The 24845-nt window shown below is 38.3% G+C and overlaps 1 protein-coding gene across 9 annotated transcripts in view; it reads left to right on the top strand.

Moving 5' to 3' along the window:
- The window catches only part of LTBP1 (latent transforming growth factor beta binding protein 1), a 205406-nt gene that overhangs the window by 45580 nt on the left and 134981 nt on the right, over nt 1-24845 (top strand). For 7 of the 9 annotated variants that reach the window (XM_052806077.1, XM_052806078.1, XM_052806075.1 and 4 more), the window contains exons 4-5: nt 5441-5616; nt 23292-23459. In XM_052806077.1, coding sequence (XP_052662037.1) covers nt 5441-5616; nt 23292-23459 — 344 coding nt within the window. Of the gene's footprint in view, nt 1-5440; nt 5617-23016; nt 23460-24845 lie in introns of those variants that run through there. The other 2 variants (XM_052806083.1, XM_052806084.1) reach the window with 2 other exon arrangements.

The following is a 24845-nucleotide window of genomic DNA, read 5'->3' as shown; positions in this document are numbered from 1 at the left end:
TGCAAATGTTTGCTCTCCCTCTGTAGTGCTGTTCTAACCTTATTAGTATTTATCATATTGTTTGTTTGTTGAAAATGCAATTAGACATTTGTTTGTCTGCCTAGTATACACTTAAGCAATGGAAAGTTTTTGTCAAGTTTATTAAGTTAATGACAGTCTTGACCATCTAATTACAAGCCACTAGATAAATTAGTGACATAAGCCTGCGTAATGCAAAAATATTGTGTAGTCTTGGCTGTTTCATGCAAAATTTAAAGATTGGAACTAATGATTGCATCTTTTTAACTAGTGTTACAGGGAGCTTTAGTAGTACCTGAATATTTTGTATTGCAACAGTGCCCAGGGGTTCCACTGAGTTGTGTGGTGTTCAAATGTGCAGTAAGCAACATGCTAAAGTTGAGAAGCCATCAAATACTTTCAGTTGTGGTGGTGGTTGTTATTAATAGATAAAAACTATTTATCTCTTAATATTAAGTATAGTGGCCATGAGCTGAAGAATATGCCTTTCATTTCTTTGTTTTAAATTATAAAAACCTGGTTTAGAGTGTCTGTGACCTACTTCGAGTATCCTCTTGTGGGCTGTGGTAGCAAGACAGCACTAGCTATTCCTAGTTGCCTTGAGCCTTGGGTAGTGTGAAAAAATCAGTCTATCCTGCTACTTAGTTATTAATTTGGATATTCCAACACCAGGAATAGATGAAGACGCACCATTCAGTGCGTACCCTAGTGTACTCTGAACAGAGATAAAACAGCCTGTCACCACCCAGACTGGACAGACCAGGGAGTCGTGTTTAATTCGAAATTCCCTCGGTCTAAATTAAGGTGAAACGACACCAAACCATCAGTTAAAGATTTTATTCATGACAGAAGCAAACTGAACTGGGGAGGTGTGGTAGTAGGTGGCAGGGTTTCTCACAACAGGAATTGGCATAAGACTACTTCTGTAAACCGTGTAACCCAGGGTAACCATATACATCAATTCAGGGAATAAGGAGATCCCTCCTGTTGAGTCATGAGGTTCAGAGCAGACCGCCTTGCTTTCTAGACTCTTCAGAGAAGGGCCCAGGGGTGGCTGGATCCACTCTTAGTCCCAGACTTGGTCAACGGTTTTATGTCTTAAAGGGATGAGGAGTAGGGATTGTGGAAGAGGAAAAGGAACGAGAGAAGAAGGCAGAGAGAGAAAGAGAGGAAGATTTCACCAGTCCTGGGTCCAGCGTTGGTTCAGTCAGCCAAGGGGTCCAGTCCCGGTGGGCTTGCACACCTGGGGCTTCAGTTTGTGTCCTTTTATCATCCTTGCTCCTTCTTCGGGTGGGCACCCGAACTCGTCAGGCGAATGACCAGTTTGTGAGCCTTTGAGGCTTGGGGGTCGTTTGTGGAGTAACTTCTCCTTCCCTGCAGACATGGCCATTGTTTGATCTTTGTATCAGAACAGCTTATCAGAACCCGGAGCTGGGCACCCTCCAGCACGCCCTCCCCCTCCTGTTGCCGATGTTTGAGCTGATGGGCTTTTCACCTTGGTTCCTTGCTGTGCAGGGTTTGTCTTTAAAGAGAACTTGCCCCACCACAATGTTTGAGACATTAACTCTTTCAGTCTCTCACACAGCCTGAGCCATTTGCCTTGGGACAGCTAAACGAATCTGATGTGACTGTGGATACAGCAGCTGGGCCCCCATGCAAAGACAGGACTAGCATGAAGGGGCTCAGGCAGAGCTCCAGAACATGGCAGAGGCCACCCTACAAGAAAGGGAAGAAGCAGTAGTACTCCTGGGCTGGTAAGAGGGTTGTTTGGCAAGTTGGCACCAACAGTCATAGCAACAACCACTGCTTTTTAAAGGATTGGGAATACATTGTAGTAGAGCTGTTAAGATAATTTCCAAAGGCTCAGTAGGGACTGGGGTGATGCTTGTTACCAAACTAGGCCTGAAATGTTTCCTTGTGACATCTTACATTTGTATTGATTGTTTTCAGTGCTGACATATTACTTGCCTTCTCTCTGAGGCTCAAGCTCTCTTCTGTCTCCTGAGGTCAATTAGAAAGGATAGTTCTGAAGATTTCTTTCACCGGGATCAATATAAGGAAAAAAAAAAAAATACCCCTCCTGTGTTGCTGAGTCCACTGGAAATCATATCTTCTTACTTAGAAGTCTTGCAGCACTGAAGGACCCCCTATCTGCTGGTCTAGAAAGAAAAAATGGGTCCTTCAGTAGCATCTATACCTAAGCTGTTGATAGAGCTACGTGACTGATCTCGCATAGCTCCCATGATGTGGTTAGAGCAGTATCCTTGATTCTAGTGGAAGATGCAGCATCTCAGTTAGCTATACAATATCCTTTTGATTATGAACTAACATCTTTAGGAACTAGGTCATGTTGAGAAGAATTTGAATATCAAAAGAATAGTCAGAACAGAAGGACGTCATAAATGCTTTGATGTTTGACTGTTTCAGCTCCTACTGGAACTGCACTTCTCGTGAGCAAGACCGGTCAAGCTGGTTGGATGGCTGGCAAAAACGTGCTGCCAGTTAGCTCACATCCACGCTAGTAGTGGATGTCCAGTACTGGGCAACTTTTAAACATTTGGAGTACTTTTGTGCGTACCTATACTCAAGATCTTTGGTAGTTACACACCAAGATCATAAAAACTGAGGGTAAATGTGCAAGAAAAAGGGTCTAGACAACTCTTAACTTTGGTTTCATGCAACTATTGTAAGCATATACCTTGATACAAGACTAGGTGATTTACTCTGTACTGAAACCAAGATTAACAACTCGCACATCAGGTGAACGTGTTTCCTTCTAAAGAACTGGAGTTTCTAGAGTAAAGATTACATCTTTCCTGTGCACTGCTGAGTAAACCACTCCCTTGCAAAACAAAGCTTACTCTTATACTGCCTTAACAATAATTAATTAACATTAATACTTAATGCAAGCTAAATTAAGGAAGAAAATTACAATACTTGAGATGGAAGAGGCAACTTTTATAAATTCTGCTGGTAAAACTTTCAGCCTCCAACATATGGCATTCCTGTCTCTGTGTTGTGTTGTTGGGTTTTTTAATGATTTTTTTTTTAAATTCTGTTTTAATTTCAAGTGTTATGATGGACTGTATTGTATGACAGCATTGGGCTACAGTGTGGCTGCATATGTGACAATGTAGAAGGTAATGCTTTACAACATGTTGTAGCCTTAACAGAAAACAAGCACTAAATGGCAGCATCTGTGTCCAGTCAAAGAACACCATTAAACTTAAATATATGTAACTTCTAGTAGGTTGCTGCAGTATCAACTTCTGTAGTATTTTGACGTCTGTTGTTGTAGCCCAATTATGCATTACATGGGAAGAATTCAGTATAGACCCTCTTATGTCCAGGTACAGAAATGGATGTCCTTAAACAAAGGCATCAAACAAGATCGGCAGCAAGAACATGTTGTGCAGGAAGGATTGCAGTGACTCTTCAAAGAAATGAAATTCATGTGTAAGCAGTACTGAAGGCAGTGACTTCAGCTTTATCACAGGCTGAGGTCTTCCTGGTGATACTTCTTACCAGACTGTGTTGAATTCTGAGCCTGACCTCCAACATCCCTGAAGCCTCTCTTTGATCTGCTGGTAGGAAACCTAAACACAACACAAAGTACAGAATTCTCTCTTAATCTGGGCAAAGGACTTTTACTGAATATAATGAGACACTGTAAGCACTGTATGAGAAAAATTTGACTTGGAGATAGTCTGAGGAGTTACGTTTCTGTTGTATGTAAGAGTCATAGAATGTCTCTATTAATGAATGCACTTTTTCTCAAACTGATCCAAGTTAACAAGAGCATCTGTGTAGGACAAAACCCCATTGTCTGTTCTAACCACAAATCCATTGGCTACAGCAGTTACTAAGCATCCTCAAATAACATGACTAAGGAATCAGGCATTGCTTTGGAGATAGGGGCTGGCTGAGGCTCCACATGTTGGAAAACAATACAATAATCATCTGACTTCTCACTCAGCTGAAACTCTTCAGTCTCACCACTGTGGGGAAGTGCTGCTCAGCTGTGCTCTGGTGATACAGGGCCCAGGCCTTATGCTCAGAGGACAGTTATCTACCCTGCAGAACTGTGGCTCTTTTATGGGATTTGTAACAACCATCCCTCACTTTCCCATTTTTCCCCTTTTGGAGACCAAACTTATTACAGACCTTTAGTTGAGAAGGAAGTGATGGAAGCTTACAGCATCCCACTCTTTATGCCTTCATTTGAGCAATGGACAATGTAGTCCTAGTAGCCACTGTTATTAGGTTAGTAATAGATACTACTCTGTGAGGAACGTGTATCTCTACAGTGTGATCTACACTAGCTACAACTTCTTGAAGACTTGCTATTAGTAGGTTTGTTACCTGGTGTGCTATTACTTGCTAGGCAGTGAAACTCCGCCCAGTGCAGCCCAGGGCCCCAAAGCGGCTCGCAGTTTCATTCACTGCATGTGGCTAAGAGCTGCACGATTTACTCCCTTGCTTGTTTATTGCTGAGTAGCACTGTGGAAGAGTGAAGGCCAGTTTGTTAGTAAAGAAATGGTTCCTACTGCTGATGGTGACTAAATAACCATGTTTTTTGAGAGGGGAAGAAGGGAATTTGTTTAAAGTTGGCAAGGTTTTGTGCAGTGAGAAGCTGAGGTCTTGGGGAGGAATATAACAATACAAGTAAGGAACTGGGATTAGCAGTGAGAGAATCAGTGAGCCTGAAGGAATCATCCTGTTTAACAGGAAGGGGAAATAGTTTTGCTGTTAAAGGAAGCCATGTGGTTATGGGACATTTAGATGTTCAATAATGCAGGTAAGGAGAAAGTTGGTGGGGAAAGTAATGTGGAGCTGGGAAACAGAGACAGATCTGTTGAGATGGGAGACAGGCTGAAAAAGGGGAAGAGGAGCGGTGTTCTGCTCTATGGCTAGAGGGGTATGGTGGCGAAGGGAACAGGGTTTCTGGGAACAGAGGGGGAAAGTCAGCTGGGCTTAGGTTCTACTTAACGTACCTGGTGTGAGAAGACAGTTGTAAGAAATGCAGAGAGGTTTGAATGCGCCGCTGTTTCTCTGACCAACCTGGAAAGCTCTGTATGCTAACAAAGTTGAGCTCCAACTCATGATTTTGAGGAGGGCTTTTTCCAATTCCTCCCTATTTTCTGAGCTGTCCATTATACTTCTCTTGCTATGTCGAAAAGGAAGTGATATAATCCCTCTAGTCTTTATTTGTTATGTGTTTGTTGAGCTGACAAGACAATGAGAATGCTAAATGCATGGAAAATCAGGTGTTTAACTGGAAGCTAGTAAGTTTCCCAAACTGTATTTTGAGAACTTGGAGTACAGATGAATTTGTCTTTAATTTTTTACCAGTAGTTTCTAAGTCTAATTTATTAATTCTTATATCATTCTGTCTCTTCTGGTTTTTTTTCCCCTTAAATAGGATGATACCCCTTTCATCTCAGACACTGATGATGAATCTTCATCACGGTCAAACACAAGAATATGTGATCAAACCCAAATATTATCCAGTAAAAAAAGTGATTTCAGGAGAACAGTCCACCGAGGGCTCATTACCATTGAGACTGGGCCAGGATCAACTTGCATCACGTTTTCAATGTGAGTACAACTTCAAAAAGCGTAGTCCCTTCTCCTGCCGCCCCCCCCCCCCTTTTTTTTTTTAAGATCTTGAAAATTTCTTTTGTTCATCTGAATTGCAGTAACACTTCAAGACAGAAAAAGGTTAAAGTAATTAAACATGAGATAATTCTTAGATTAGCAAATGCTCCAACATTCTGCATCCTGTTGAGAGGCAAAAGAGACTTCCTGGATGAAGAAAAAATTGAACCTGATTCACTGCTGGAATCTAATAATGCTATTTCTAGATGATAGTTTTTCCTTCAGATAAAAGGTGCTTTGTGAATACTTGCTGGAGTAGGCATAACCATGAGTGTAGTCAGCATAAGATGACAGTTCCCTTTACTTCAGTATGATGAATATCCTTCTTGGAAAGCTACAGTCCAGGATTGTGGTCTCACTGGTGACGATTTTTCTCTATATTTAATTTATTATGTGTTTATGAACTTCTGCACAGTATGGAGGCTGCATGAGAGTTTCTGCTTCATATTTATAAAAAAAGGATTGTGTAGGTGCCCAGCTTGTGGCCTTGGCTCATGCCCCATTGTGTGGGGAGCCTGAGAACAAGTTTTGGCTTAAAAGATGAAGAGCTTGATGAATTATGGGTTAGGTATTACAGAGCGTCTGCTGGCTTGATTTGGAGAAAAGTTCCTGCAGTTAAATAATGGACTGATTAACATGGAGAGCTAAGGTACTTGCACTCTCCTGACAGACTTCCTCTGCTGTAGCACAGAGAAGTATGTTCTGCTGAGGATTTAGGGAAGAGGCTTTCCTTCTAAATCTGTAAATATGGTTTCTTTGTGTGAGTATCTGCGTTTCTGCACTGCACATCTTTATGGTCTGTCCATTTATACTTAAATGCAACCCCTTGCTTCCTTTTCCTCAAGTGTAAGTTCATCGATGGTTAATTAGGATCTTGGCCCTAATGGGAAGAACAGTGGGCAGCTAGAGGTCTTTCAATTAACGTTTTCAGAGTGGTGAAGTATGCTGCTTGCAAAGCACTACATCATTTTCTTAGAAGCTTCTAAGAAGATATTTAATCGCATTGTCAACATCAACCAGGAGTCCCTTTTGCAAATAATATACCATTGCTTTTCTTCTAGTCATCTGTAATTTTCTTCCAAACAAGATATTAGTGGCCACTAGGATTGGATTGTATCCCTCTCTTCTGACTCTTGCTAGCCAAAGAGTATACAAATCCCAGGTTGTATAGTTCTCCCAGTACTTGGAGTGACTGTTGCTGGTTGAATTCTGGCCAAAATATCTTCACTTTTTGTACCCTTCTTTCAGGCTGTTTGCATCAGTCTACCTTAGATACATGCAGTGTTGCTTGCAGGTACCAAGCTGCCACCAAACGAATGGGTTGTGTGAGGTTTTTTTTTTTTTTTTCTTCTATCATAGTGTTAGGAGGTAACTCCATGCAGCTCGAAGACAAAGGAGCCAGTGCTTCTAGCTCTTTCTAGCTTATTGGAGCTCCTCTGTTAATTACAGTACTCTGAGGGACATGACTTGGAGAAGGAAAGCCAGGAGCTGAAGATGTAGAGTATCTGTTATCAAATCCGAAGAAGCCCCTCAGTGAGCAGTGCGTTAGTAAAACATTCTACCTCTATCGGAAAGCTTATGATTCCTAAAACACCCAAAGGACAGATAGTTAGAACAGTTCTTGTGGCCTGATAAGATGAGCTGTGACTTAAGTGTTGCCTCAGAGGTAAAATGCAGGATTAACTCTGCGGTTATTTGTATGTTGTTGAAATTTCTGATATTGGGCTTTTGAGCAGCCTGAAAAAGGTCACTTTACCTATTTTACCTCCACTTCCACATTTGTGAGGTGGGAGTCAGTGTTTTTAACTTCTGGTGAAGCAGTTTAGGCATCTGCTAGTACAGAGTGCAGTTTAAGCTGTGTGTTATTAGAATTTAAGATTGTGTATCCCTAGCCTGAACAGGAAACCTAGAACACAGCCAGCCATATCTATTTTAGGGTGGCTTCTGGTTTCTAGAGGTGCTGGAATGGACTCCAAGGATAGACACTACTTGTTTCCGTAAAATTGAATGTTAAACTTCAACTGTCACTATTTTAATGTTAGGGATATTTGAATTAATTACAGTGAGGTAAGATTAGGATGTGAAGTTTCATGTCAGGTGTTCTGTGATAACCATCAATATGCAGTTCCTAGCCCTGTCTTGAACTGAGGGATGAGCTGCTGTGAATTACATCACACTTATGGCAGGGTTTCCATTCATTGTCTAGTTAATATGAGGAAATTTATGAGAGTGGCTGATGATCTCATGGTATTTTGTCACTGATATTAAATGTATAATCTTGTTTCATGGCAGAGCCTCTTATTTCAAATAAGAGGAATCAGCAATGCCAATGTGGACATATTTGAAAAGGAAGAGGGGAAAAATGTAATAATTTTATTAAAAAGCAAAAGCCAGAAAGTTAGTAATGAAAACTTCAAGACTTTTTTTTCCCTTATCATTAAATAATTTTTTTCAGACAAGAGAAGAAATAGTAGCCAGATAATACTTGGTGGCATTGCCCAAGAGTTCATAGTTATCAATTAATATGGGGTGCAAAGCAAGTAATTCTGTTATTTTTTTCTGAGCATTTCTCTGCATTTTATTTTAAAGTATTAATACTGTGACAGAGATTTGCATTTGTGAAAGATGTACTCCATAGAATAAATTTATTTTTCCAGCGGTAGCTGCAGTTGGTGTTGATTTTTCTGGACTTCTACAGATTATTTCAATCCTGTGGCATGAAATGGATAAACTTGAAACTGGAACAATTGTCAGCTCAGAGGTACCTTTAGAGGCAGGTCTGTCCTGGCAGAGGCAAATGAGATGTGGGCTAATGGTGCTTTGGGAAGAAAACTGTCAATCCTGAGCAGGTGCTTCTGGGCATCTTCTGATTCATAGACAGTCAGTCATGTTTGAATGTCCCATTATAGTGTTGCCAGATCAGATTTTGGAGATACTAGGGAAAAAATGTTTAAGATTAGTCACATTAAACATTTTTGAATTAAAATTCATTTACAGTTCCTCCTGGAACGTTTACTCTGGTGTATTTATGAGCAGCATCACTTCTCTGATAGCTTTCAGAACATGCAGTATAGTAGTCTTATTAAAGACAGCAAAATAGTCTATTCTTTTTTGCCTTTTAAACTGAATTTTACTGTGAAATTATATATCGCATGAAAATTCAGTAAGCCATTGGGGTTACAGTAATAGCATGTAAAGTCACCCTGGGATGTGAAATGCAGCTACCTGTCATTAGCCATTTCTACTATCAAGCATTGTGATCTTTTGTGCTGTGGGATATAAGCCTTCTCCTAAGACTAGCTAGTGTACTTAGTTATAAAACTGGCATAAAATTTTTAAGTTCTTTAGTGCTAAATTTGTAATTCTCATTCATTGTGCCTAATGGGGGGGAGGCTGTTACAATTGTTCATAATGATTTTTAAAAAGTCTTGTTTTTTAAAAACAAAACAAAACAAAAACTCACCCTGGAAATAATGTTAAAGAACTTAATTTAAACATTTTCTGAGTTCACTGACTCATTCAAATTTTCAGAATGGTCACAGTTTCCTTTGTAATTTTGTCTCCTTATGCCTGGTATTGTAATACAGTTTTATTTATATGGCCATATATTGCTTTTTTCAAAGGGCTCATACGACATTTAATACAGAAAGAGAGAAAAATCAGGATCCATAAATGTGGCATTGTATAATTTTAAAGTGCTTCAGAGCTGAAATGCTATTCTGTTCGCATGCTTCTAAATAGTCTGTTGTTGAAGTTATTACACTATAAAGCATCTATCTATCTGATTCTATTTAATCAGTACGCTGGTATATTTAAGCTACTGCAAATTAATCTTCAGATGTCTTTGTGCAGAATTAGCCAAAACTTAAGGATAAGGCTTTGGAAGTTCAGAACCTTCTCAAGCAAATGAAAATAGCTCATATTGGATAGGCTGACAGCTGCAGAGAAAGTATAAATATGGATTAGCACCAGTAGGAAAACTGAATATATAATAATGAAAATAAGCTTGCAGCGGAATTGATACGATCCGCAAAGAAAAACTGAAAAGGATGAGATCATGTGGCTCTCAACATTTGTAATGTAAACATCAAAAATACTTCAATACATAGGTGAGGCCAGCCAAATAGCCCATCTTATATAAGCTCACCATGAGCTCCTGAGTAATTCTCAAGGGGTGCATTGCTTTCTTCAAAGTACATACCGGCACACTTGGCCTATAATCTGCCTGAATATTTGAAACCTCAGGGTTAAAAATCCTCTAAGAGTCTAACAGTAGTAATGGCATCAGCACAGAAATTTCAGCTGTAAAATTCTATTTGCAACCTAGTAGTCTATAAAACAGTAAGGAAGATGATACTTTCAGTAATTCAGGTATGTCTACCTCAGACATTTTCCACTACTCTTTTAATGGCACTGTTAAATAGTAACCACTAGTCAGTGTGAGCTGTGCATGGATCCTCTAAACATCAGTGCCGAGCTCCCTGGCTTTATAAATGTAATGCTGAAGAAAACTAGTTAAAGGAATTCTGTGCTGTTTCTATTGGTCTAAAATGTACATGATAATAAGCAAATTCTAAACTGAACATGTGCTTTCTGGAATTCCTTTCAACACAGTTATTGTGAGAACTGCTTATTACAGCAGTAAGAGGCTAGGAAATTTGCAGTTTCACCCTATCCACTTCTGGTGTTAAGTGATTCTTCAGAAAAAGCATTTAAATATATGCCTCATTTTCCAGCCTGAGACTGTTGAGGGCTATTTTTTAATGGCATTGTGCATTTTGCCCATCAAGCTGAAAAAAGTGAAATTTTCTGCTTCTGAAATCGGTTGTCTGGTGTTGTCTGCATGTATAGGACACTTTTGCACACCCCTCACCGGGCTACAATTCCCCATGTGTACAGTGATGATGCCATCACTTCCCTGTCGTAGAGGCATGTTGTGAAAATATATTAAGTAGCCCCTGAGGCGACCAGAAATTGCACTAAAAGCAAAACGAAAACTCAAGAGTAGGTATAGAGTACCTTACCCATGGCTGGAATGGCATTGTGTACACTAAATAAAGCATGTGTTTATATAACAAGTTATCCCAAAGTTAAGTATAAGTTTAAGAAGGAAAATGAGCCTAATCTCTTTATTCAGGAAGACAATACAACATGTATGTGAATTTTGGAATTGAAGTTGCGTGTTAAGTTTATACAATTAAATCATATAGAAGACTTTCTTCCTTTCAGGTAGATAAGGTCTTTTTGGTCTTCACCAAAATTCTTTATAAAATGCATTAAGGAGGCTTGTCACTATTTTAGGTAGAGTATGAAAACATGTCTAGAATTTAAGGAGTACAGGTTACATAATGGTTAGTGAATACAGGCTTGCAGCACCCTACTATGGTTTAGTTGTGTGTGTTGTGCCTTGAAGTTGGACAAGTATGCATGTACGGGTATTAGACTTTTAGAATCTGCATATGGTTCTGTGGGCAGCAGTTAAATCCTTGTGTAAAGATGAAGCTGAAACAATCATATGAAAGTTATGTAACCATTCTAACTGTCAATACAATATATTGCCTTATATTTTATGACATAATTTTACATACATTTATATACATGAAATAAGATTCATGTGGAAGAAAATGTCCCACCACTTAGAATTGTGATGTGCAGAATACTATTACAATTTTGGCATAACAATAGCTTTCCTGCAGTTGGAAGCATAACACACTGATAACTTAGAGAAGCTCTTTTTTAAGCTCATACATAATTTACACATGCTGGTTTCACTGATGACTTCATAGGTTGATTTAAGCAAAAACAGGTGTTGCTTTGAAATTCCAATTTAAACTATTTTTGTGAAATTGCACCATTCTGACTTCACTATGTGACACTTACATCATAATAATAGTATTTCCCCATCAGTAAGTATGGGTAAACAGCTGTAAAATACATAAATGTTTTAGTTTAAAAAAATGCATACAGAGATATGACACGTGTTCCATGTAAATGCATCTGTATGATTTGACATTCTACTACAATTCAGTATCTGTTGACCTTAGGGGAAAAGCTTCCTCAGGTCTTCAGTGGGTCAGATATTCTTTCCACCCTTCTTGGTATTTGTTTGTGGAATTGCTCTGCATAAATGGCAAAATAATTCTCTCGCTGGCTTGCCTTAACTAGAGCATTGCATTGTGTTCCTTATAACTTCTGCCTGTGTATGTATGGATAGATATTAGAGTTGAACAGTGGCAACTTTTCTAAACAGAAGTTTTGGGAAATTTGGAGGTAAGGGAGGGATGTTAAGGCTATACTCTGATTAAACATGATATAGTCAGCAGAGTGAGGTTGGTGAAAAGAGAATGAACAGTTAGAAGATTAACAAGCAGAAATAACTGAAAAATCACAACACAATCTATTTGGAGGGAATGTAGAGTCAAATTCACTGCGGTCACTCATGGGAACTGACATTCATGTCTTGCTTCTGAGGTTGTACATAATCAAATGCAAGTAAGGGAATGTGGTAAGTGTATAAATGTCAGGGACTTTTTTTGTTTTTTCTCAAATGCAGAACATTTGCATGTGTGTTCAAAGCCTTTGCTCCCCTTCAAAAGGCAGGGGGGGTGTTTCATGGACATTCTAAAACATTTAAGAAAAAATTTCAGTGCAGTCAGCATCAGGGTCAAACAACACTGTGGCTTTTTTGACAACAAAACCCAAACAATTTTAGTAAAGCATCCTTTTCCTCCCTCCCATTTAAGAGCACTACCCATACTGCTATTGAAAGGCATGACAATTCATAACAGCTATTTGAAGTTTGCGTTGAATTCCAGTGGGACTTGGAAACAAGAGGCTAAACTCCAAATATAAAATAAGTGTCTTAACTAGATTCACGCTAATGCAGTTAACTATCAAATCAGGCAGCACATGTACTTTGCTTTAAAAAGTAGAGTGACAAATTCTGAAAAAAATAACTTTAACAAATGAACATAGTTTATTTAGCAATTATAAAAGACTATGGAGTTCTTTGAAATCCTTAGAGACAGAAGAACTCTGTATAAATACAAACTGCTTTTCTCAATATACTATAGCTGCAGGCATTTTAATAGCCTTTCTAAGCTGTCTTCGTGATTGTTTGTGTATCTATAAAGGGCTCACAATTGAGGAGGCCAGTAAGTCAGCACCCCCAAAAAAGTACTGTATTTTTCTCTTTGGACTCTGAAAAGATTTTATGGCCCTGAGCTCACCAATAATTGAATGTCTGCGTGACAGGCAGAGGCTGCTGGTGCTTTTATAGGAACTAATTTAAATGTTATGTTCACCCAAAAATGAATGATCATCTCTCTACACTTGAAAATATGGAGGCCAAGACTGATAAACAGCAGTGTGGGGAAGAATGTTGGAAAAACAGATTGGTGATCTGGCAAATGGAATTAAAATCAGTTCAAAACATGTTATAGCCAGGGGAAAACACAGACTGAGACAAATGCATCTCAACTGCTGTGATGAAAGAGAATTGGCTCCAAAACCAAAGATTTCTTAAGAAGAAAAAGAGAAGAAGCTTTCCAGAAAATTCTGTAGGGGAAAACCTCTATGACGTGTTTGAAAAATAGTAATTTAGCTGGATATAGAGACCAATTGAACCCACACAATTAAACATTAAAAGTCCCTTAGCCAGGCTAACTCCAGAGTTGCTGTGATACAAGTCTTGGATACCAAGAATTGGTTTGGATTGTTGCAAGTAGCTAAGTCTGGTTTTACTCACAGAGATGTGAAAGCGTTCTTCTCTGTCAGTGCTGTCACCCATGCCAGAAGGAACGAACAAGTGTTGATGAAAAAAGTAATGCAAGAAGAAGGTCCTTTCATGCCCAGTGAAACTGAGATTTCAGAATCAGTGACATCCTTATTTCTGTCGTCATTTTTTCCCCCTTCAGAAAAATAAGAGGAAAAAAAGATCTTGGCTTCATGCAGTGCTGAAAGAGAAGATTTTTAAGGGTGACTCAGCATGAGGAGAAGGCTATGTTAATTTATAACTTAATTCCATGATGTTCTGTCCTTTGTCACTGTTTACAGTTTGTTGACTTCCTTAGTGCTTTTCAGTTGCTTCCTTTGAGGAAATGGAATATTAAGTGGATATACTTAATAAGGCAATATTAATTTAATCTTTATTCCCTATTCTTCCTGGAAATGGTAAACACTTTTGGAGTGTTGCACCTTAGACTTGGTTTCTCATTTAAGGGAGTCATGTATGCTGAGAGGGGGAAACTGTGTCTATCTCAAGAATTTATTTTCTAAAGAAGTAACAGTCTTCCAACTTAAGTCTTGTAATACTATCATAGGGCAGGGTAAAGTCTGTTGTCTTGATTGTGAAAGGAGCCTAGATAATTATCTTGGGCAAAATGCATAATTTCAGATGAGAGAGATCAGGAGGGAATGAGTCTCATTCCCAGTGTATAAAGGCCTAATTCAGACCTTCTTGAAAGAGTCCTGTTGATAAAGTGGACAGTAGTGGTTGTATTTAGCTGGTAATAGTAAAATGTCGACCATGCTAATAATGTGTGTTCATCTGTGCCCACCTGAGCTTCTGTATGGCTGTAAGTTTGTGTGTAAAGATGCTGACTTCACTATCAGAACATGCAATTCCTGCAGTTGTACCTGCAGTAACTTCCATCAGCGGAAAATTGCTTGTGGTGGGTTGTGAAGTCGTTGCTGCTTTGTAAGCATTGTGAGATGAGATGAGATTTGTGTAGAATGGCTTTCTGTCCTAGATGTATGTTCATGTCTAAATGTGGCTTTTTGGCTTTTGTTCCTGTATCCCTCAAGTGAAAGCCTTTTGAGTCCAGATACGCTTTAGGTACCTAAGAATCTGGATAACTTGAATGGGAGTTAAAAAAGGCTTGCGGACCTGAATCCTGTTCTGGGTTGCTTACAGCTGGAGCTGTCTCCAGCCCCAAACCTGAAGCACGGATGTGAAATTTCAAGCATGAGACTCTTGAGCTTGAAGTCCTGTTTCAGGAGAATTGCTTCACTCTGAAGAAGACAAGCCATCTGGGTGCTAATATTTTGCTTAATTCCCCCGTGGACCTGCAGCTGAAGCACTTGTCTGCCTGCCTTTCCTTAGAAGTGTGGTCAGCTAAACCTTGTTAAACTCTCCTGCAGGATTAAGCTCCCTAAGGAGTGCTACACTACAGTCATGGTGGGGTTTGGAACATAGCTGTAGTGAAGTGTCACCCAGTTCCTCAAAGAAATGTGTCTGAACCCCAAAAGGATTTGAACTAAGCAGTCTTATGTCCTCAGCATTTCCTGTTTAATGGGTTGGGCACATTCTTGTTCAGTGTGTTGGTTAGGCACCTTGCTCCGTGCAATTGTCTTCTCTCATCCCTTGTACAAGAGACCTAGGACTGATTAGTGGTATAACTCAAGGCTAAAATTTAAGCTTTTTAGCATTGTATCCTTTTGTGGATCTAGTATACATGTAATACCTTTAAAACAAATAAACAAAAACCAGATTAAAAGAATTATCCCCCAATAAATTTAATTGAATAGAATTGAGGCTATTCCGTCGGACATCTCAAACCACATTGCAGTCTCTGTTAATTTATTTGGGTTGGTACCTTTTTCTGGAACATCTGAAACTATGTAAAGGAAAATGATAGTTCTATTTCTCATTACCAACTATTGATTAGAGGGTTTTTTTAAATTGCTTTAAACATGGAAAATGGCTGTAGTTCAAGATAGGATGTTCGTTGTCTGAGGATTGCATGTAGAGAACCTTTGGGCTGGTAAAAAAGACAAGGAAGACAAAAGGTGATTCATAAAACCTGCTGACAGAGATCCCAGCTTCAAATCTATGTGTGATTTGTATGTTATGCACTTGCACAGGACAAAAATGATTGTAATTACTGTGAATTCCTCTGACTTGCTCTAAAAAGGCTGTGTCAGAGAATTTATCAGCAAAGGGCTCCTGGGCGGCATGTAAATGCAATTATGAATGTCTTTCAAAACGATCTCAGCACTTGTGCCTGCATGTGCTCCTTTGATAATTTAAGTGACAGCCATCCATATAAAAGAAAACACAACAAGCCTCTGTTGTAGACAGCAGAGAGTTTGTCAGAATCTACCAAAATTAATGAAGAAAACCTACTTGAACAGAGCAAGTTTTGCTGTAGTAAATTACTCAAATAATATGCTGTTTACCTTCATCTCTATCTTAAACTGAGATAAAGAGAACTGGAAAGTGGGTTACTTGCCTCTCCTAGAATAGACCAAAAAATTTGCTGTATTTAATGGGGTTTTGGGGGCGTGGTGGGGTTGGTGATGAGGAAAACAGCAGAAGTCCCTCTTCTCTCTGCTGTGACAGGGAACAAGGAAGAGATTGTATCCGTGTGATAATCAGGAAGGAAAAAGGCTTTTCCAGATAACTGAAAAGAAGGTATCTTCTTCCTTACCTTGGAAGCATCAAGTCTTCTGAATTATTTCTTTGCCTGTCTTTCAAGGATGCTGAATAAGCAAGCAGGGCTTAAAAAGAGGGTAAAGAAACAAGAGTGTGATAGAAGCAAGAAGTCTGAGAGCTCAGTTCTGACTGGAGGGAGAAGACTGTGGTAGGGGCATCTAAACAGGACAGAAGGAGGGAATGATGTGAAGATGTAGTGACATGGCTAATCAGAAATAGGTATATAGAGAAGTGTGTATAATAGTAATGGTGGCAATAAGAATGGCAACAAAAAGAGGCTGTGGAGATTGCTGTTTGGGTACTGTCATAATAGGTAGCTGGATCATATTTTGCTCTTTGAAGCCTCATTGGTTTGCATAAAGGCAATAGAACTGAGTACTTGAAAAGTGACAAAATATCAAAGGTTAAGCTGTATTAACTAATGAAATACCTGTAAGATCATACAAAAGCAACAAAAATAAGGAGTTACAGAAAAAACCAAAAAGTAGAAGGAATGCTGGAATTAATTACATGTCAATACTGTGTAGCTGTAGTTGTCTAGACATGGTAAATAAAGTACCGCTTGACATACTGCCTTCTTGTTCAAAATGTTTGACTGGGTGGGTATGTACACATATACCTCACCTCATGCAGAGCTGTGGGGAGTACTTTTAAGCATCAGAGAAGGCATTGAATCTTGAATGAAATAAAGCTGGGTCATCTTATTTTTAATTTCATTGCCATGTCTAATTTCTCCCAGTGCTTGTGAAAAGAGAACTGGGTGTGAGGTGTGCAAGTGTACTGTAACAAAGTTTCTGGAAAGAGCAAAGATGCACTGCCCTACCTGAAGATAGACATTGTATATTGAAGCCAAAAATGAAATTACCCAGCAGCTGTGCCTTGCCTTTTTGAATCCATGTAGTTTTCAGACTTGTTTGTGCTTGTGACTGTTACAGAAAGAATGAGGTTCATATTCCGTCTGGTTTTCAGATGGGCAAGGTTTGAATGCAGAAGGTTTTACTCCCATGCTTAGAGCAGAGTAAGGTCTGAGCTCAGTCCTGCTAAGGTTGTGTAAAGAATGTTCCACATTCACTTCACTGGGATGACATCTGCATCAACAGAAAGGGATTTGGGAGAACTGTTCTCCTTTGGCCTAGCCTGCAAGCTGGTTCTGAGTATGGAGTATCAGTAGTGCACTGTTGGGGGAGAAAAATAAGTTATACCAACAGAAGCATTTAATGTAAGCTGTATTAAGTAATTCTGCTGCTCTCCCCAACACTGATCAGGCCTCAGCTGCAGTATTGTCTGGTTTTGGACAGCATATTTGAAGAAAGTTGAGGACCAAGTGAGTGGTATCAAAAGCAAAACAAGAAAGAATGGAGGTCTGCAACGTATGGCCTGTTAGACTGAAAAAGTTTAGATGGTTTTGGTCTGGAGAAAATGAGACTGAGGGACATTCATGGTAGCAGTCTTCAAGTACGTTAGAAATTGATCTACAGAGGAATAAGGTTTTGTCAGAGTTTGCTGTAGATAAGGCAGGGCAATAATACACTTGAATTGCAACAGGGGAAATGTGGGTTAGGTATTAGGAATACCTTTATAGTAAGAAAGGCTGAAGCACTGTAATACCCTCCTTAGGGAGGCTGTGGAATCTGCATATAATAGAAGGATTTTGAGAATAGGCTGGACAAACGTTTTGTGTAATGCTGCTGTTTCATCCTGTGTTGGGGAAAAAGAAGAGAGAGGAGATCAGGTGATTTCTCAGAATCTCTTTCAGTCCTTTCTATGCCTAGCAAGGGCTGTATTCCTCTCAATGTGTAATCTGAAATTTAGGGAACATCTGTCTCTGGTCTGTATGTGAATCTAGTGGGTCTTTAATCTCTCTTTCTTATTTTTCTTTTTCTTTTTCCTTTTTAATTTTTTTTCTTAGCTCTTAGCATTAGTAAATCTTCCAGATGCTGATATACCTAAGATGTATGATAGCCAAGTTTCAACTTGTTCTGATCTTTGGGAACTAGGTTTTGTGGGGTTTTTTGTTTGTTTTAAATTGATGACTAAGTGGTGATAAGACAGAATTTCCTCATGTATTGTCAAACGTGTAAAAAGGTCATTCGACAATAGTTCTAAAAGCTTAACTATTTTACTTATGTGATTGATCTTTGTACAATGTCAGCTTTCCTTTTGGCTGAACAAGCGTATCTAGTAGTAAGGACTAAAGCAGGTGGACTGGTGAAATAACTGGGAGACACCTATTTTAGGAAATAAGTAATTTCCTTCTGCTTCTTTCCTTTTTTTTCTGTCAGCATTTAATTAAGAAAAAAAGAGAGAGAGTTTGTCATCTGAGAATTTAGAATGTTGAATCTATTTGCTGTTTAAAAGCTTATCAGCTTTGATTTGAGAAGATAGATTTTCATTCCAAAATTCTCCTCATGCATCATGGTTATCCTTTGAAAACATGAAATTGCCTAAGATAATCTATTGTCTTTGGGAAGAAAATGTAATTTTAAGATAGAATCGTCAGGTTTGATGAGATTCTGTGTAGATGCACATATGAAAGCATACTGGGTTCAGTGCAGAAGTAGGATGTCGTGAAAACAGAGTAGTGTATATCATTCTTGGAGGTACTGATGGAAAGCCTACAGTTTGCCTCGTTCTTTTTCCTGAGATTTGCCTCAGGATATTTGTCGTAAGTGAAGGTATTTAAAAACAAACAAAGAAACAAAGAAACCCACAAACCCCTCTAAAAGTAGAGTCAGAAGTTTTGTGCAAGGATTATGGGAGAGGTATGTGTAAGCTCTACCAGCCGAGTCCACAGCATAAGCCACTGCTTGTGATTTTTATTGTGAAGCCTTTTGATTAGATCACTGTGAAGCACAAAAACATCATACACACAATAACATAATAATTTTTTCAACACATTAAGATATTTTCTTCTCTTTGGCCCACTTGAGCTATGAAACAGTACAGTGTAGTCATCTTTTTAACTGAATACCAGTTCTGCTTTCACTAGTGTTGCTAGCCCATTGTCTTCCTGCAAAACAGGGACATGCCACAAATCTTCCAAGATCCTCTAGAGCTATTGAATACTGTCTAGTTAAAACTTTGCAGAATGCTGGAGCTGTGAGGGCAGCCATAAAACCAAGAAAAAAAATGTGTTTATAGAAATTCTTCTAGAAAGAAATGAAGGCTGAGTAGCATTACAAAGAGACCCAGGAGGTTGCAGAGGAATCTTTCCCTTTATACAACTCTGCCCAGGCATGGCTCTGTGAGTTGTTGTGACCACCTGGACCTAAAACCTGCCACCTGCCTTGTCTTAACTCATTCACCTTTTCTGCTAATGCAGAAAAAAAAATAAAAATGAGTTTATCATGATGGACAGTGGGGGCAGAAGGGATTCTATGAAGAAATCCTTTTGCTTATATTTTCCATTTCTCCTGCAGTTGTTGCTAAATCATAAATTTATCACAGCAGGAGCTTGCCGTGTTCATAATATTATATCATAGTGACTTACAGAAATGGAAAGAAAATCATATGCATGCGGTGCCAATTTTCAACTCAAATCCCATCCCTTTACCCAGGTATCTTTCTTTTTTGAATCTGGCTCAAGAGGGTTTCACAGATTTTGGAAATTATGGGTTCGTTCTTCCACTGATCTCCTTTGACAAATGTATCTAAGAGTTCTTAGGTGTAAGTGAGCCTGGACTATGAGGCAGGATGATGGCACAGTTGGCTGAGCCTTGTCGTTGTGAATTTGCTGCCTAGCTCAGGGATGAAACTTTAGCCAGTATTAGTAATCCTGATTGTCCTATCCTTATTAAAACAACAATCTGGGTTTACCTCTATTCTGCCATTTTTTTCAGTAGCTTTGCTATTTATTCGGTGTTTGTGTCTTCTGCTTTTTTGTTGCCTTTCATTAAGATGATTTATTTATCTGGTCTCGCATTTGTATTTCTTCAGTCTGGTGTTATACTTAAGAGCAGAGTGAGGTGTTTCATTTCCACATATTTAAAATAAGTTTTGAAGAGTTTTTGATACATTTCTCTCTCTCTCTCTCTCTCTGTATAAAAATTATTCCAGTTATGTTGCAGTGCTGTAGCGCCACCATTGTTTTCCAGAAATGAATTTTAGATAATCTAAGTTGCAGATCTTGTCATGTCTGTGTCACAGTGGCATCATCAGTAAAGCTTCTGGAGTTCAAAAAGGAAAATAATCTGTATGCTACCTTAAAAATGCACTGTGCTTCTTTAATATGAACTAGCCCAAACCCAAAAGAGGTCAAGACTATAGCAGTAATGGGCTTTTTCTAGCTTGAAATTGTGGCTATTAACATTAATACTGCCAAACCAGCTAAGAGATATTGAAGGATATAGTTTCTCATTTAGAATTAAATCACGCCCTCTTTGGAGAAGAGGAAGAAAAAAACCTAGAGAAGAGAAGAAAGGGAGAGGGTTTGAGGATGTCCAGGAGTTCAACCTTGCAGAGTTTCTGCCAAAGGCTTCCTTTCAGGAGAAGGGTTTATGGTCTGTTTTCAATTTAAATCTGCATGTATTATGCTCACTGTAAAGGTCCCTAAACTTTAGGATGTGTGAGCATAGTACTGTCTACTTAGGTACAACTACAGAGGATGAAGATAATGTCTCTGCCTTGAATCACCTCCTAATACACTTGTCAATTTTCAGCTCAGAGGGCATCATTAGCTTTGTATCCTTCCTAAATGTCTCCAGAAGAATCGAGGAATTTAAAAGCTGTGGCCTGCTAGGGAAGGAGAAGAAAATAATGGTTTCATTATAGTTTTCATAAATCTGAGAAAGATGGAGAAGATCTTCCCAAGTCAAAAGAATATGAAGCTGTCTTATTTCTGGCTCTTTGCAACTAGTAAAACAGGAAGATGTGAGAATTGATTTTGTTTTATAGCAAAAGCATTGCTGAATAATGATTTGAATATTTGTAGGGGCTAGGGCTTACATCATGTTGTTTTTCAGACTTCTTACTTCCCTAAAAAGCTGCATTAAATATTCTTTCATAGATACTCTTTACCTCTGTAGATACTAGCCTGTGTTTTTGAAGGTACTATTCAACTGCTGTTTGTATGTTGTTACTCCCAAACTTACATGCTAACATTTTCTCACCCAAAAGGGGTGAGAGGCAAATTCACAGTTTCCATTCAGTCTCATACTAAGGTGTCTCTTCTACCAAAAAAATTATGCTACAGAATTTTTCAGGTAAAATCTGAACTATGTAATAAGAATTATTTAAAAAATATGATTTTTTGTTATAAACATTGTGCCCAAATTGTGCTACAGTTCAGCACTCAACAACATAATACAGAATACTATATAATGGAGATTTAAATCATGGTTTAGTTCCATCTATACTGGCAAAGCCAAATTTTTTTTTTTTTTTTTTTAGCTAAGCTGGAAAACTTGTGTGGGTCCCCCAATACAGGGCTGGCTTTTGTGACTCAACTAACCATGTTTTTTTAATTAGATCACATCCTAAAGGAAAAATGTTACTAAAACATCTGAAAATATAAAATGGATTGGCCTTTTCTAGGAAAAGATATATATAAAACTATGCAAATAAAATACAAGGATGGCAGTATTGCTTGTGAAGCTGTGCTTAACAAAAGGAAAGCTTAGAAGTTCTAGCTCAGCAGTTCACAAGCCACTTAAGTTTGTTCATTGGGAAAGGCGTATTAATAATTTTTGTAAGAAATGCTTGGCATCCAAGAATCCAGGCTGTCTTCTAAATTGACTAAAATCACAATACTAGCCTTTAATTGAAATATTTTATTCCTGTGTCTGTCTGGGCTGTGCTTTTTCTAACTATTGTTTAGGGAGAATAAGGTGGGAGCATCTGTACTACAGCTGCTGTTCAAATAGAACAATGCCTTTACTGTAGACAAAACAGTTGGCACAATTGTTTTAAATTATTTGTTTATGAAGAGCCAGAAATAAGAAGGCTTTATATTCTTTTGAAGTGGGAAGATTTTCTTCATTTTCTTGAGATTTTCAAAAAAATGTTTGTCCAGAGGGTATTTCATAAACTAGGTTAGACAACTATCCAGCAACATTTTTATTTCTCTGACATGAGGGGTTTTTTTCTCTTTCTGTGTGTTGTTTCTTGGGATTGTTAGGTATGATATGAAAGTATTTATTAATAGTTTCCACAAAGATGCTGTGATATATTTACAAGAACTTGCTGAATTTATTAGTAAGTGTACAGAGGACAAACTGTTTTCTCTTTAGATAATTGCAAATGGATTCTGTTCTTTTTCCCTAATTTTCCTAATGAGTAGTTTTAACTCTTTTTTGTCTTCAGCTGTTAGATGTGGGATCAAATACATCTGTTTTTAAATCAAATTCTGTAATAAAAAGTTCTTTAAATTAGCTTAATTTAGACATAGTGTTTGCTTAGTCTTCATTACATTCATTTTTAAAATGACTGTAAGGAAGTATATAAAAAAAGAGAATCTAGCCATTTTTAAATCTTTGAGCTTAGAACCGGTATTTTCAAGCATTGATACTTACCCTTTTCCCTGAGCTATTTATTACTTAAACAAAGGCTGACAGCAAAGCTCAGTCTATAATATGTAAATCCTTGTGGAAAAATAGTGCCAAAAAACTGTGAAAAAATGGGTCCAGGCAGCTGCGTCACAAGGTTTGACCACTTTGGGCTGGGGTGCCAGGAGATTTGAGACAGATGTTTTCAGACATGCCGCATGCCTAAAACATTTCCAGGGGTCGAGCTACAAATAGTGACTTAATAAGTGCAGAAACAGGAAAAGTATGCAGGAGGACACAAGAGTTTATTCACCCCTAGGTGCACAGCCAGCCTCTTTACATTACATCTGCCTGTCAGGGTTGGCTATTTAAGCTGTCATGCCCTTGGTATTGCTCTTTGTCTGCCTGTGAATAAAGTGCAGCATTGTGATTACTAATCCCACTCCAGTGACTTGACTTTAAATGTGGTTTTGGAGCGGATCCCGGAGTTCTGTTTGCTAAGCTTCCTACTCCTGTTTCAGAGACACCACTGGAGATCTATGAGAGAGAGCACTGCAGACTGCCCTCCTCCTGTAGACCTGTCGCCTTTTTCTTCCCCTCCGCCTTTTTTTTTTTTTTCCCAAAAACTTTTTGAAGGAAATCAATGGATATCAAAGTGATCTGTTTATTTTTCTTTTTTTCTTTGCCTCCGCTGACAGTGGGAAATCACACTGGTCGCATCAAGGTGGTCTTTACACCCAGCATCTGCAAAGTGACTTGTACCAAAGGCAACTGTCAGAACAACTGTGAGAAGGGAAATACCACCACCCTTATTAGCGAAAACGGCCATGCTGCTGACACTCTGACAGCCACTAACTTCCGAGTAGGTAAGTACCCTGAAACTGTATTTGTCCTTAGCTGTCCTCTCTTGACTAACAGAGGGAGGAGATGTTTTGTTATTAATACCAGTTGTGCATCTGTTACTCTTTGGAGGACTGTACTGAGTAGGAACCATTGTATGTTAGACAAGCTTTCTGGTGTCCTTCGGAAATGTTCTCAAAAGTTCGTTTTGTGTCATAAACTCCCATATTTTTCATCTGAATTTCAGCTGCAGGGCTACAACATGCTAAGCTGAAGCTTTTAGTAAAATTCGTCCCTCAGAGTTTGTGTTCGTAAATAGAGAAAATGTCAAATTCCACAAAAAGTTCCATTTCCTCTTTTTGCTTGTTGAATAGGTATCAAATGCTCATAAAATCTAGCTAACACAGTGAATCTGTCTACAAAAATTTTTTCAGGAGTTCCTTAAAACTACAGTCCTTTTAAAAAATACATCAGCTTAAAACTTTTTCTTACTTCTAAAAGTAAATCAGATTTCCTATTTGTCATTTTTAGAAACTGAAATAATGTTAAGTCCAATTGAAGTTATTGAAGCCAGTCACTTCTCTGTTAATGTTTATTCTTTCTGCTTGCTCAGTAAGAGTATCAGCAGTATGCCAGTCTAAACCCTACAACTGCTTGACTGCGTTGAAACAAATCCTGAAAGCTATCTAGGATAATGATTAGCATATTTTAACTGTACACTATATGATCATGGTAGGAATTTGTGTGCAAGTATTAGTCTTGTAAGCTAAGAGAAACACAGATGTAAGGATACATACCTAAAAACTTTTAAATTTGTGGTTTCACATTATGATATCCTTAACTGCTCTTGGAAAGTATTTTGTTGTTATCCTGAAAATATCGTAGTATTATTTTCTGAAAAAACTTTTAAAATTAATTATTTTGCCAAATTGTACTCAAAGAATGCCAGATATGAACATTGTAATTTTAGTCTCTGTCTAGTATAAACATAATGTCAGGCAGTGCTGAGGCTGGCCAATACTGCCCTTTTTAAAGTGCACTATATTTCAGGCTTGGAGGGAGGAGAAAGTTATTTCAAGTTATTCTTCTTTTCATCCGGACAGACAATACAAAGAGCATTTCCCTCCTACTAGACTACCAGACTGTGGGTGAAAGCTCTTGAAATTAGTAACACATTCCTTGATAACATGCATGATTGTAAAAATATATATGTTTTGAACTAATGATAATAAAAACAGTGTTTTAAAAGATCAATACAGCACATTTTGGGTTTATTTATGGTTGTTCTGAGGCATTAAAAAAGAAAAGGCGTTTGTAAAGGATTGGTAAATCAAATACTTTAAACTTGTGTTTACTGTCAATACAGATTTTTACCAATGTTTTGGCAAGAACCACAGTTAAGTAAGATTTTT

This window comes from Harpia harpyja, chromosome 13, assembly GCF_026419915.1.
Source record: "Harpia harpyja isolate bHarHar1 chromosome 13, bHarHar1 primary haplotype, whole genome shotgun sequence".
Classification (NCBI taxonomy): Eukaryota; Metazoa; Chordata; class Aves; order Accipitriformes; family Accipitridae; genus Harpia; species Harpia harpyja.
This window is presented reverse-complemented; position numbering and strand designations above follow the sequence as displayed.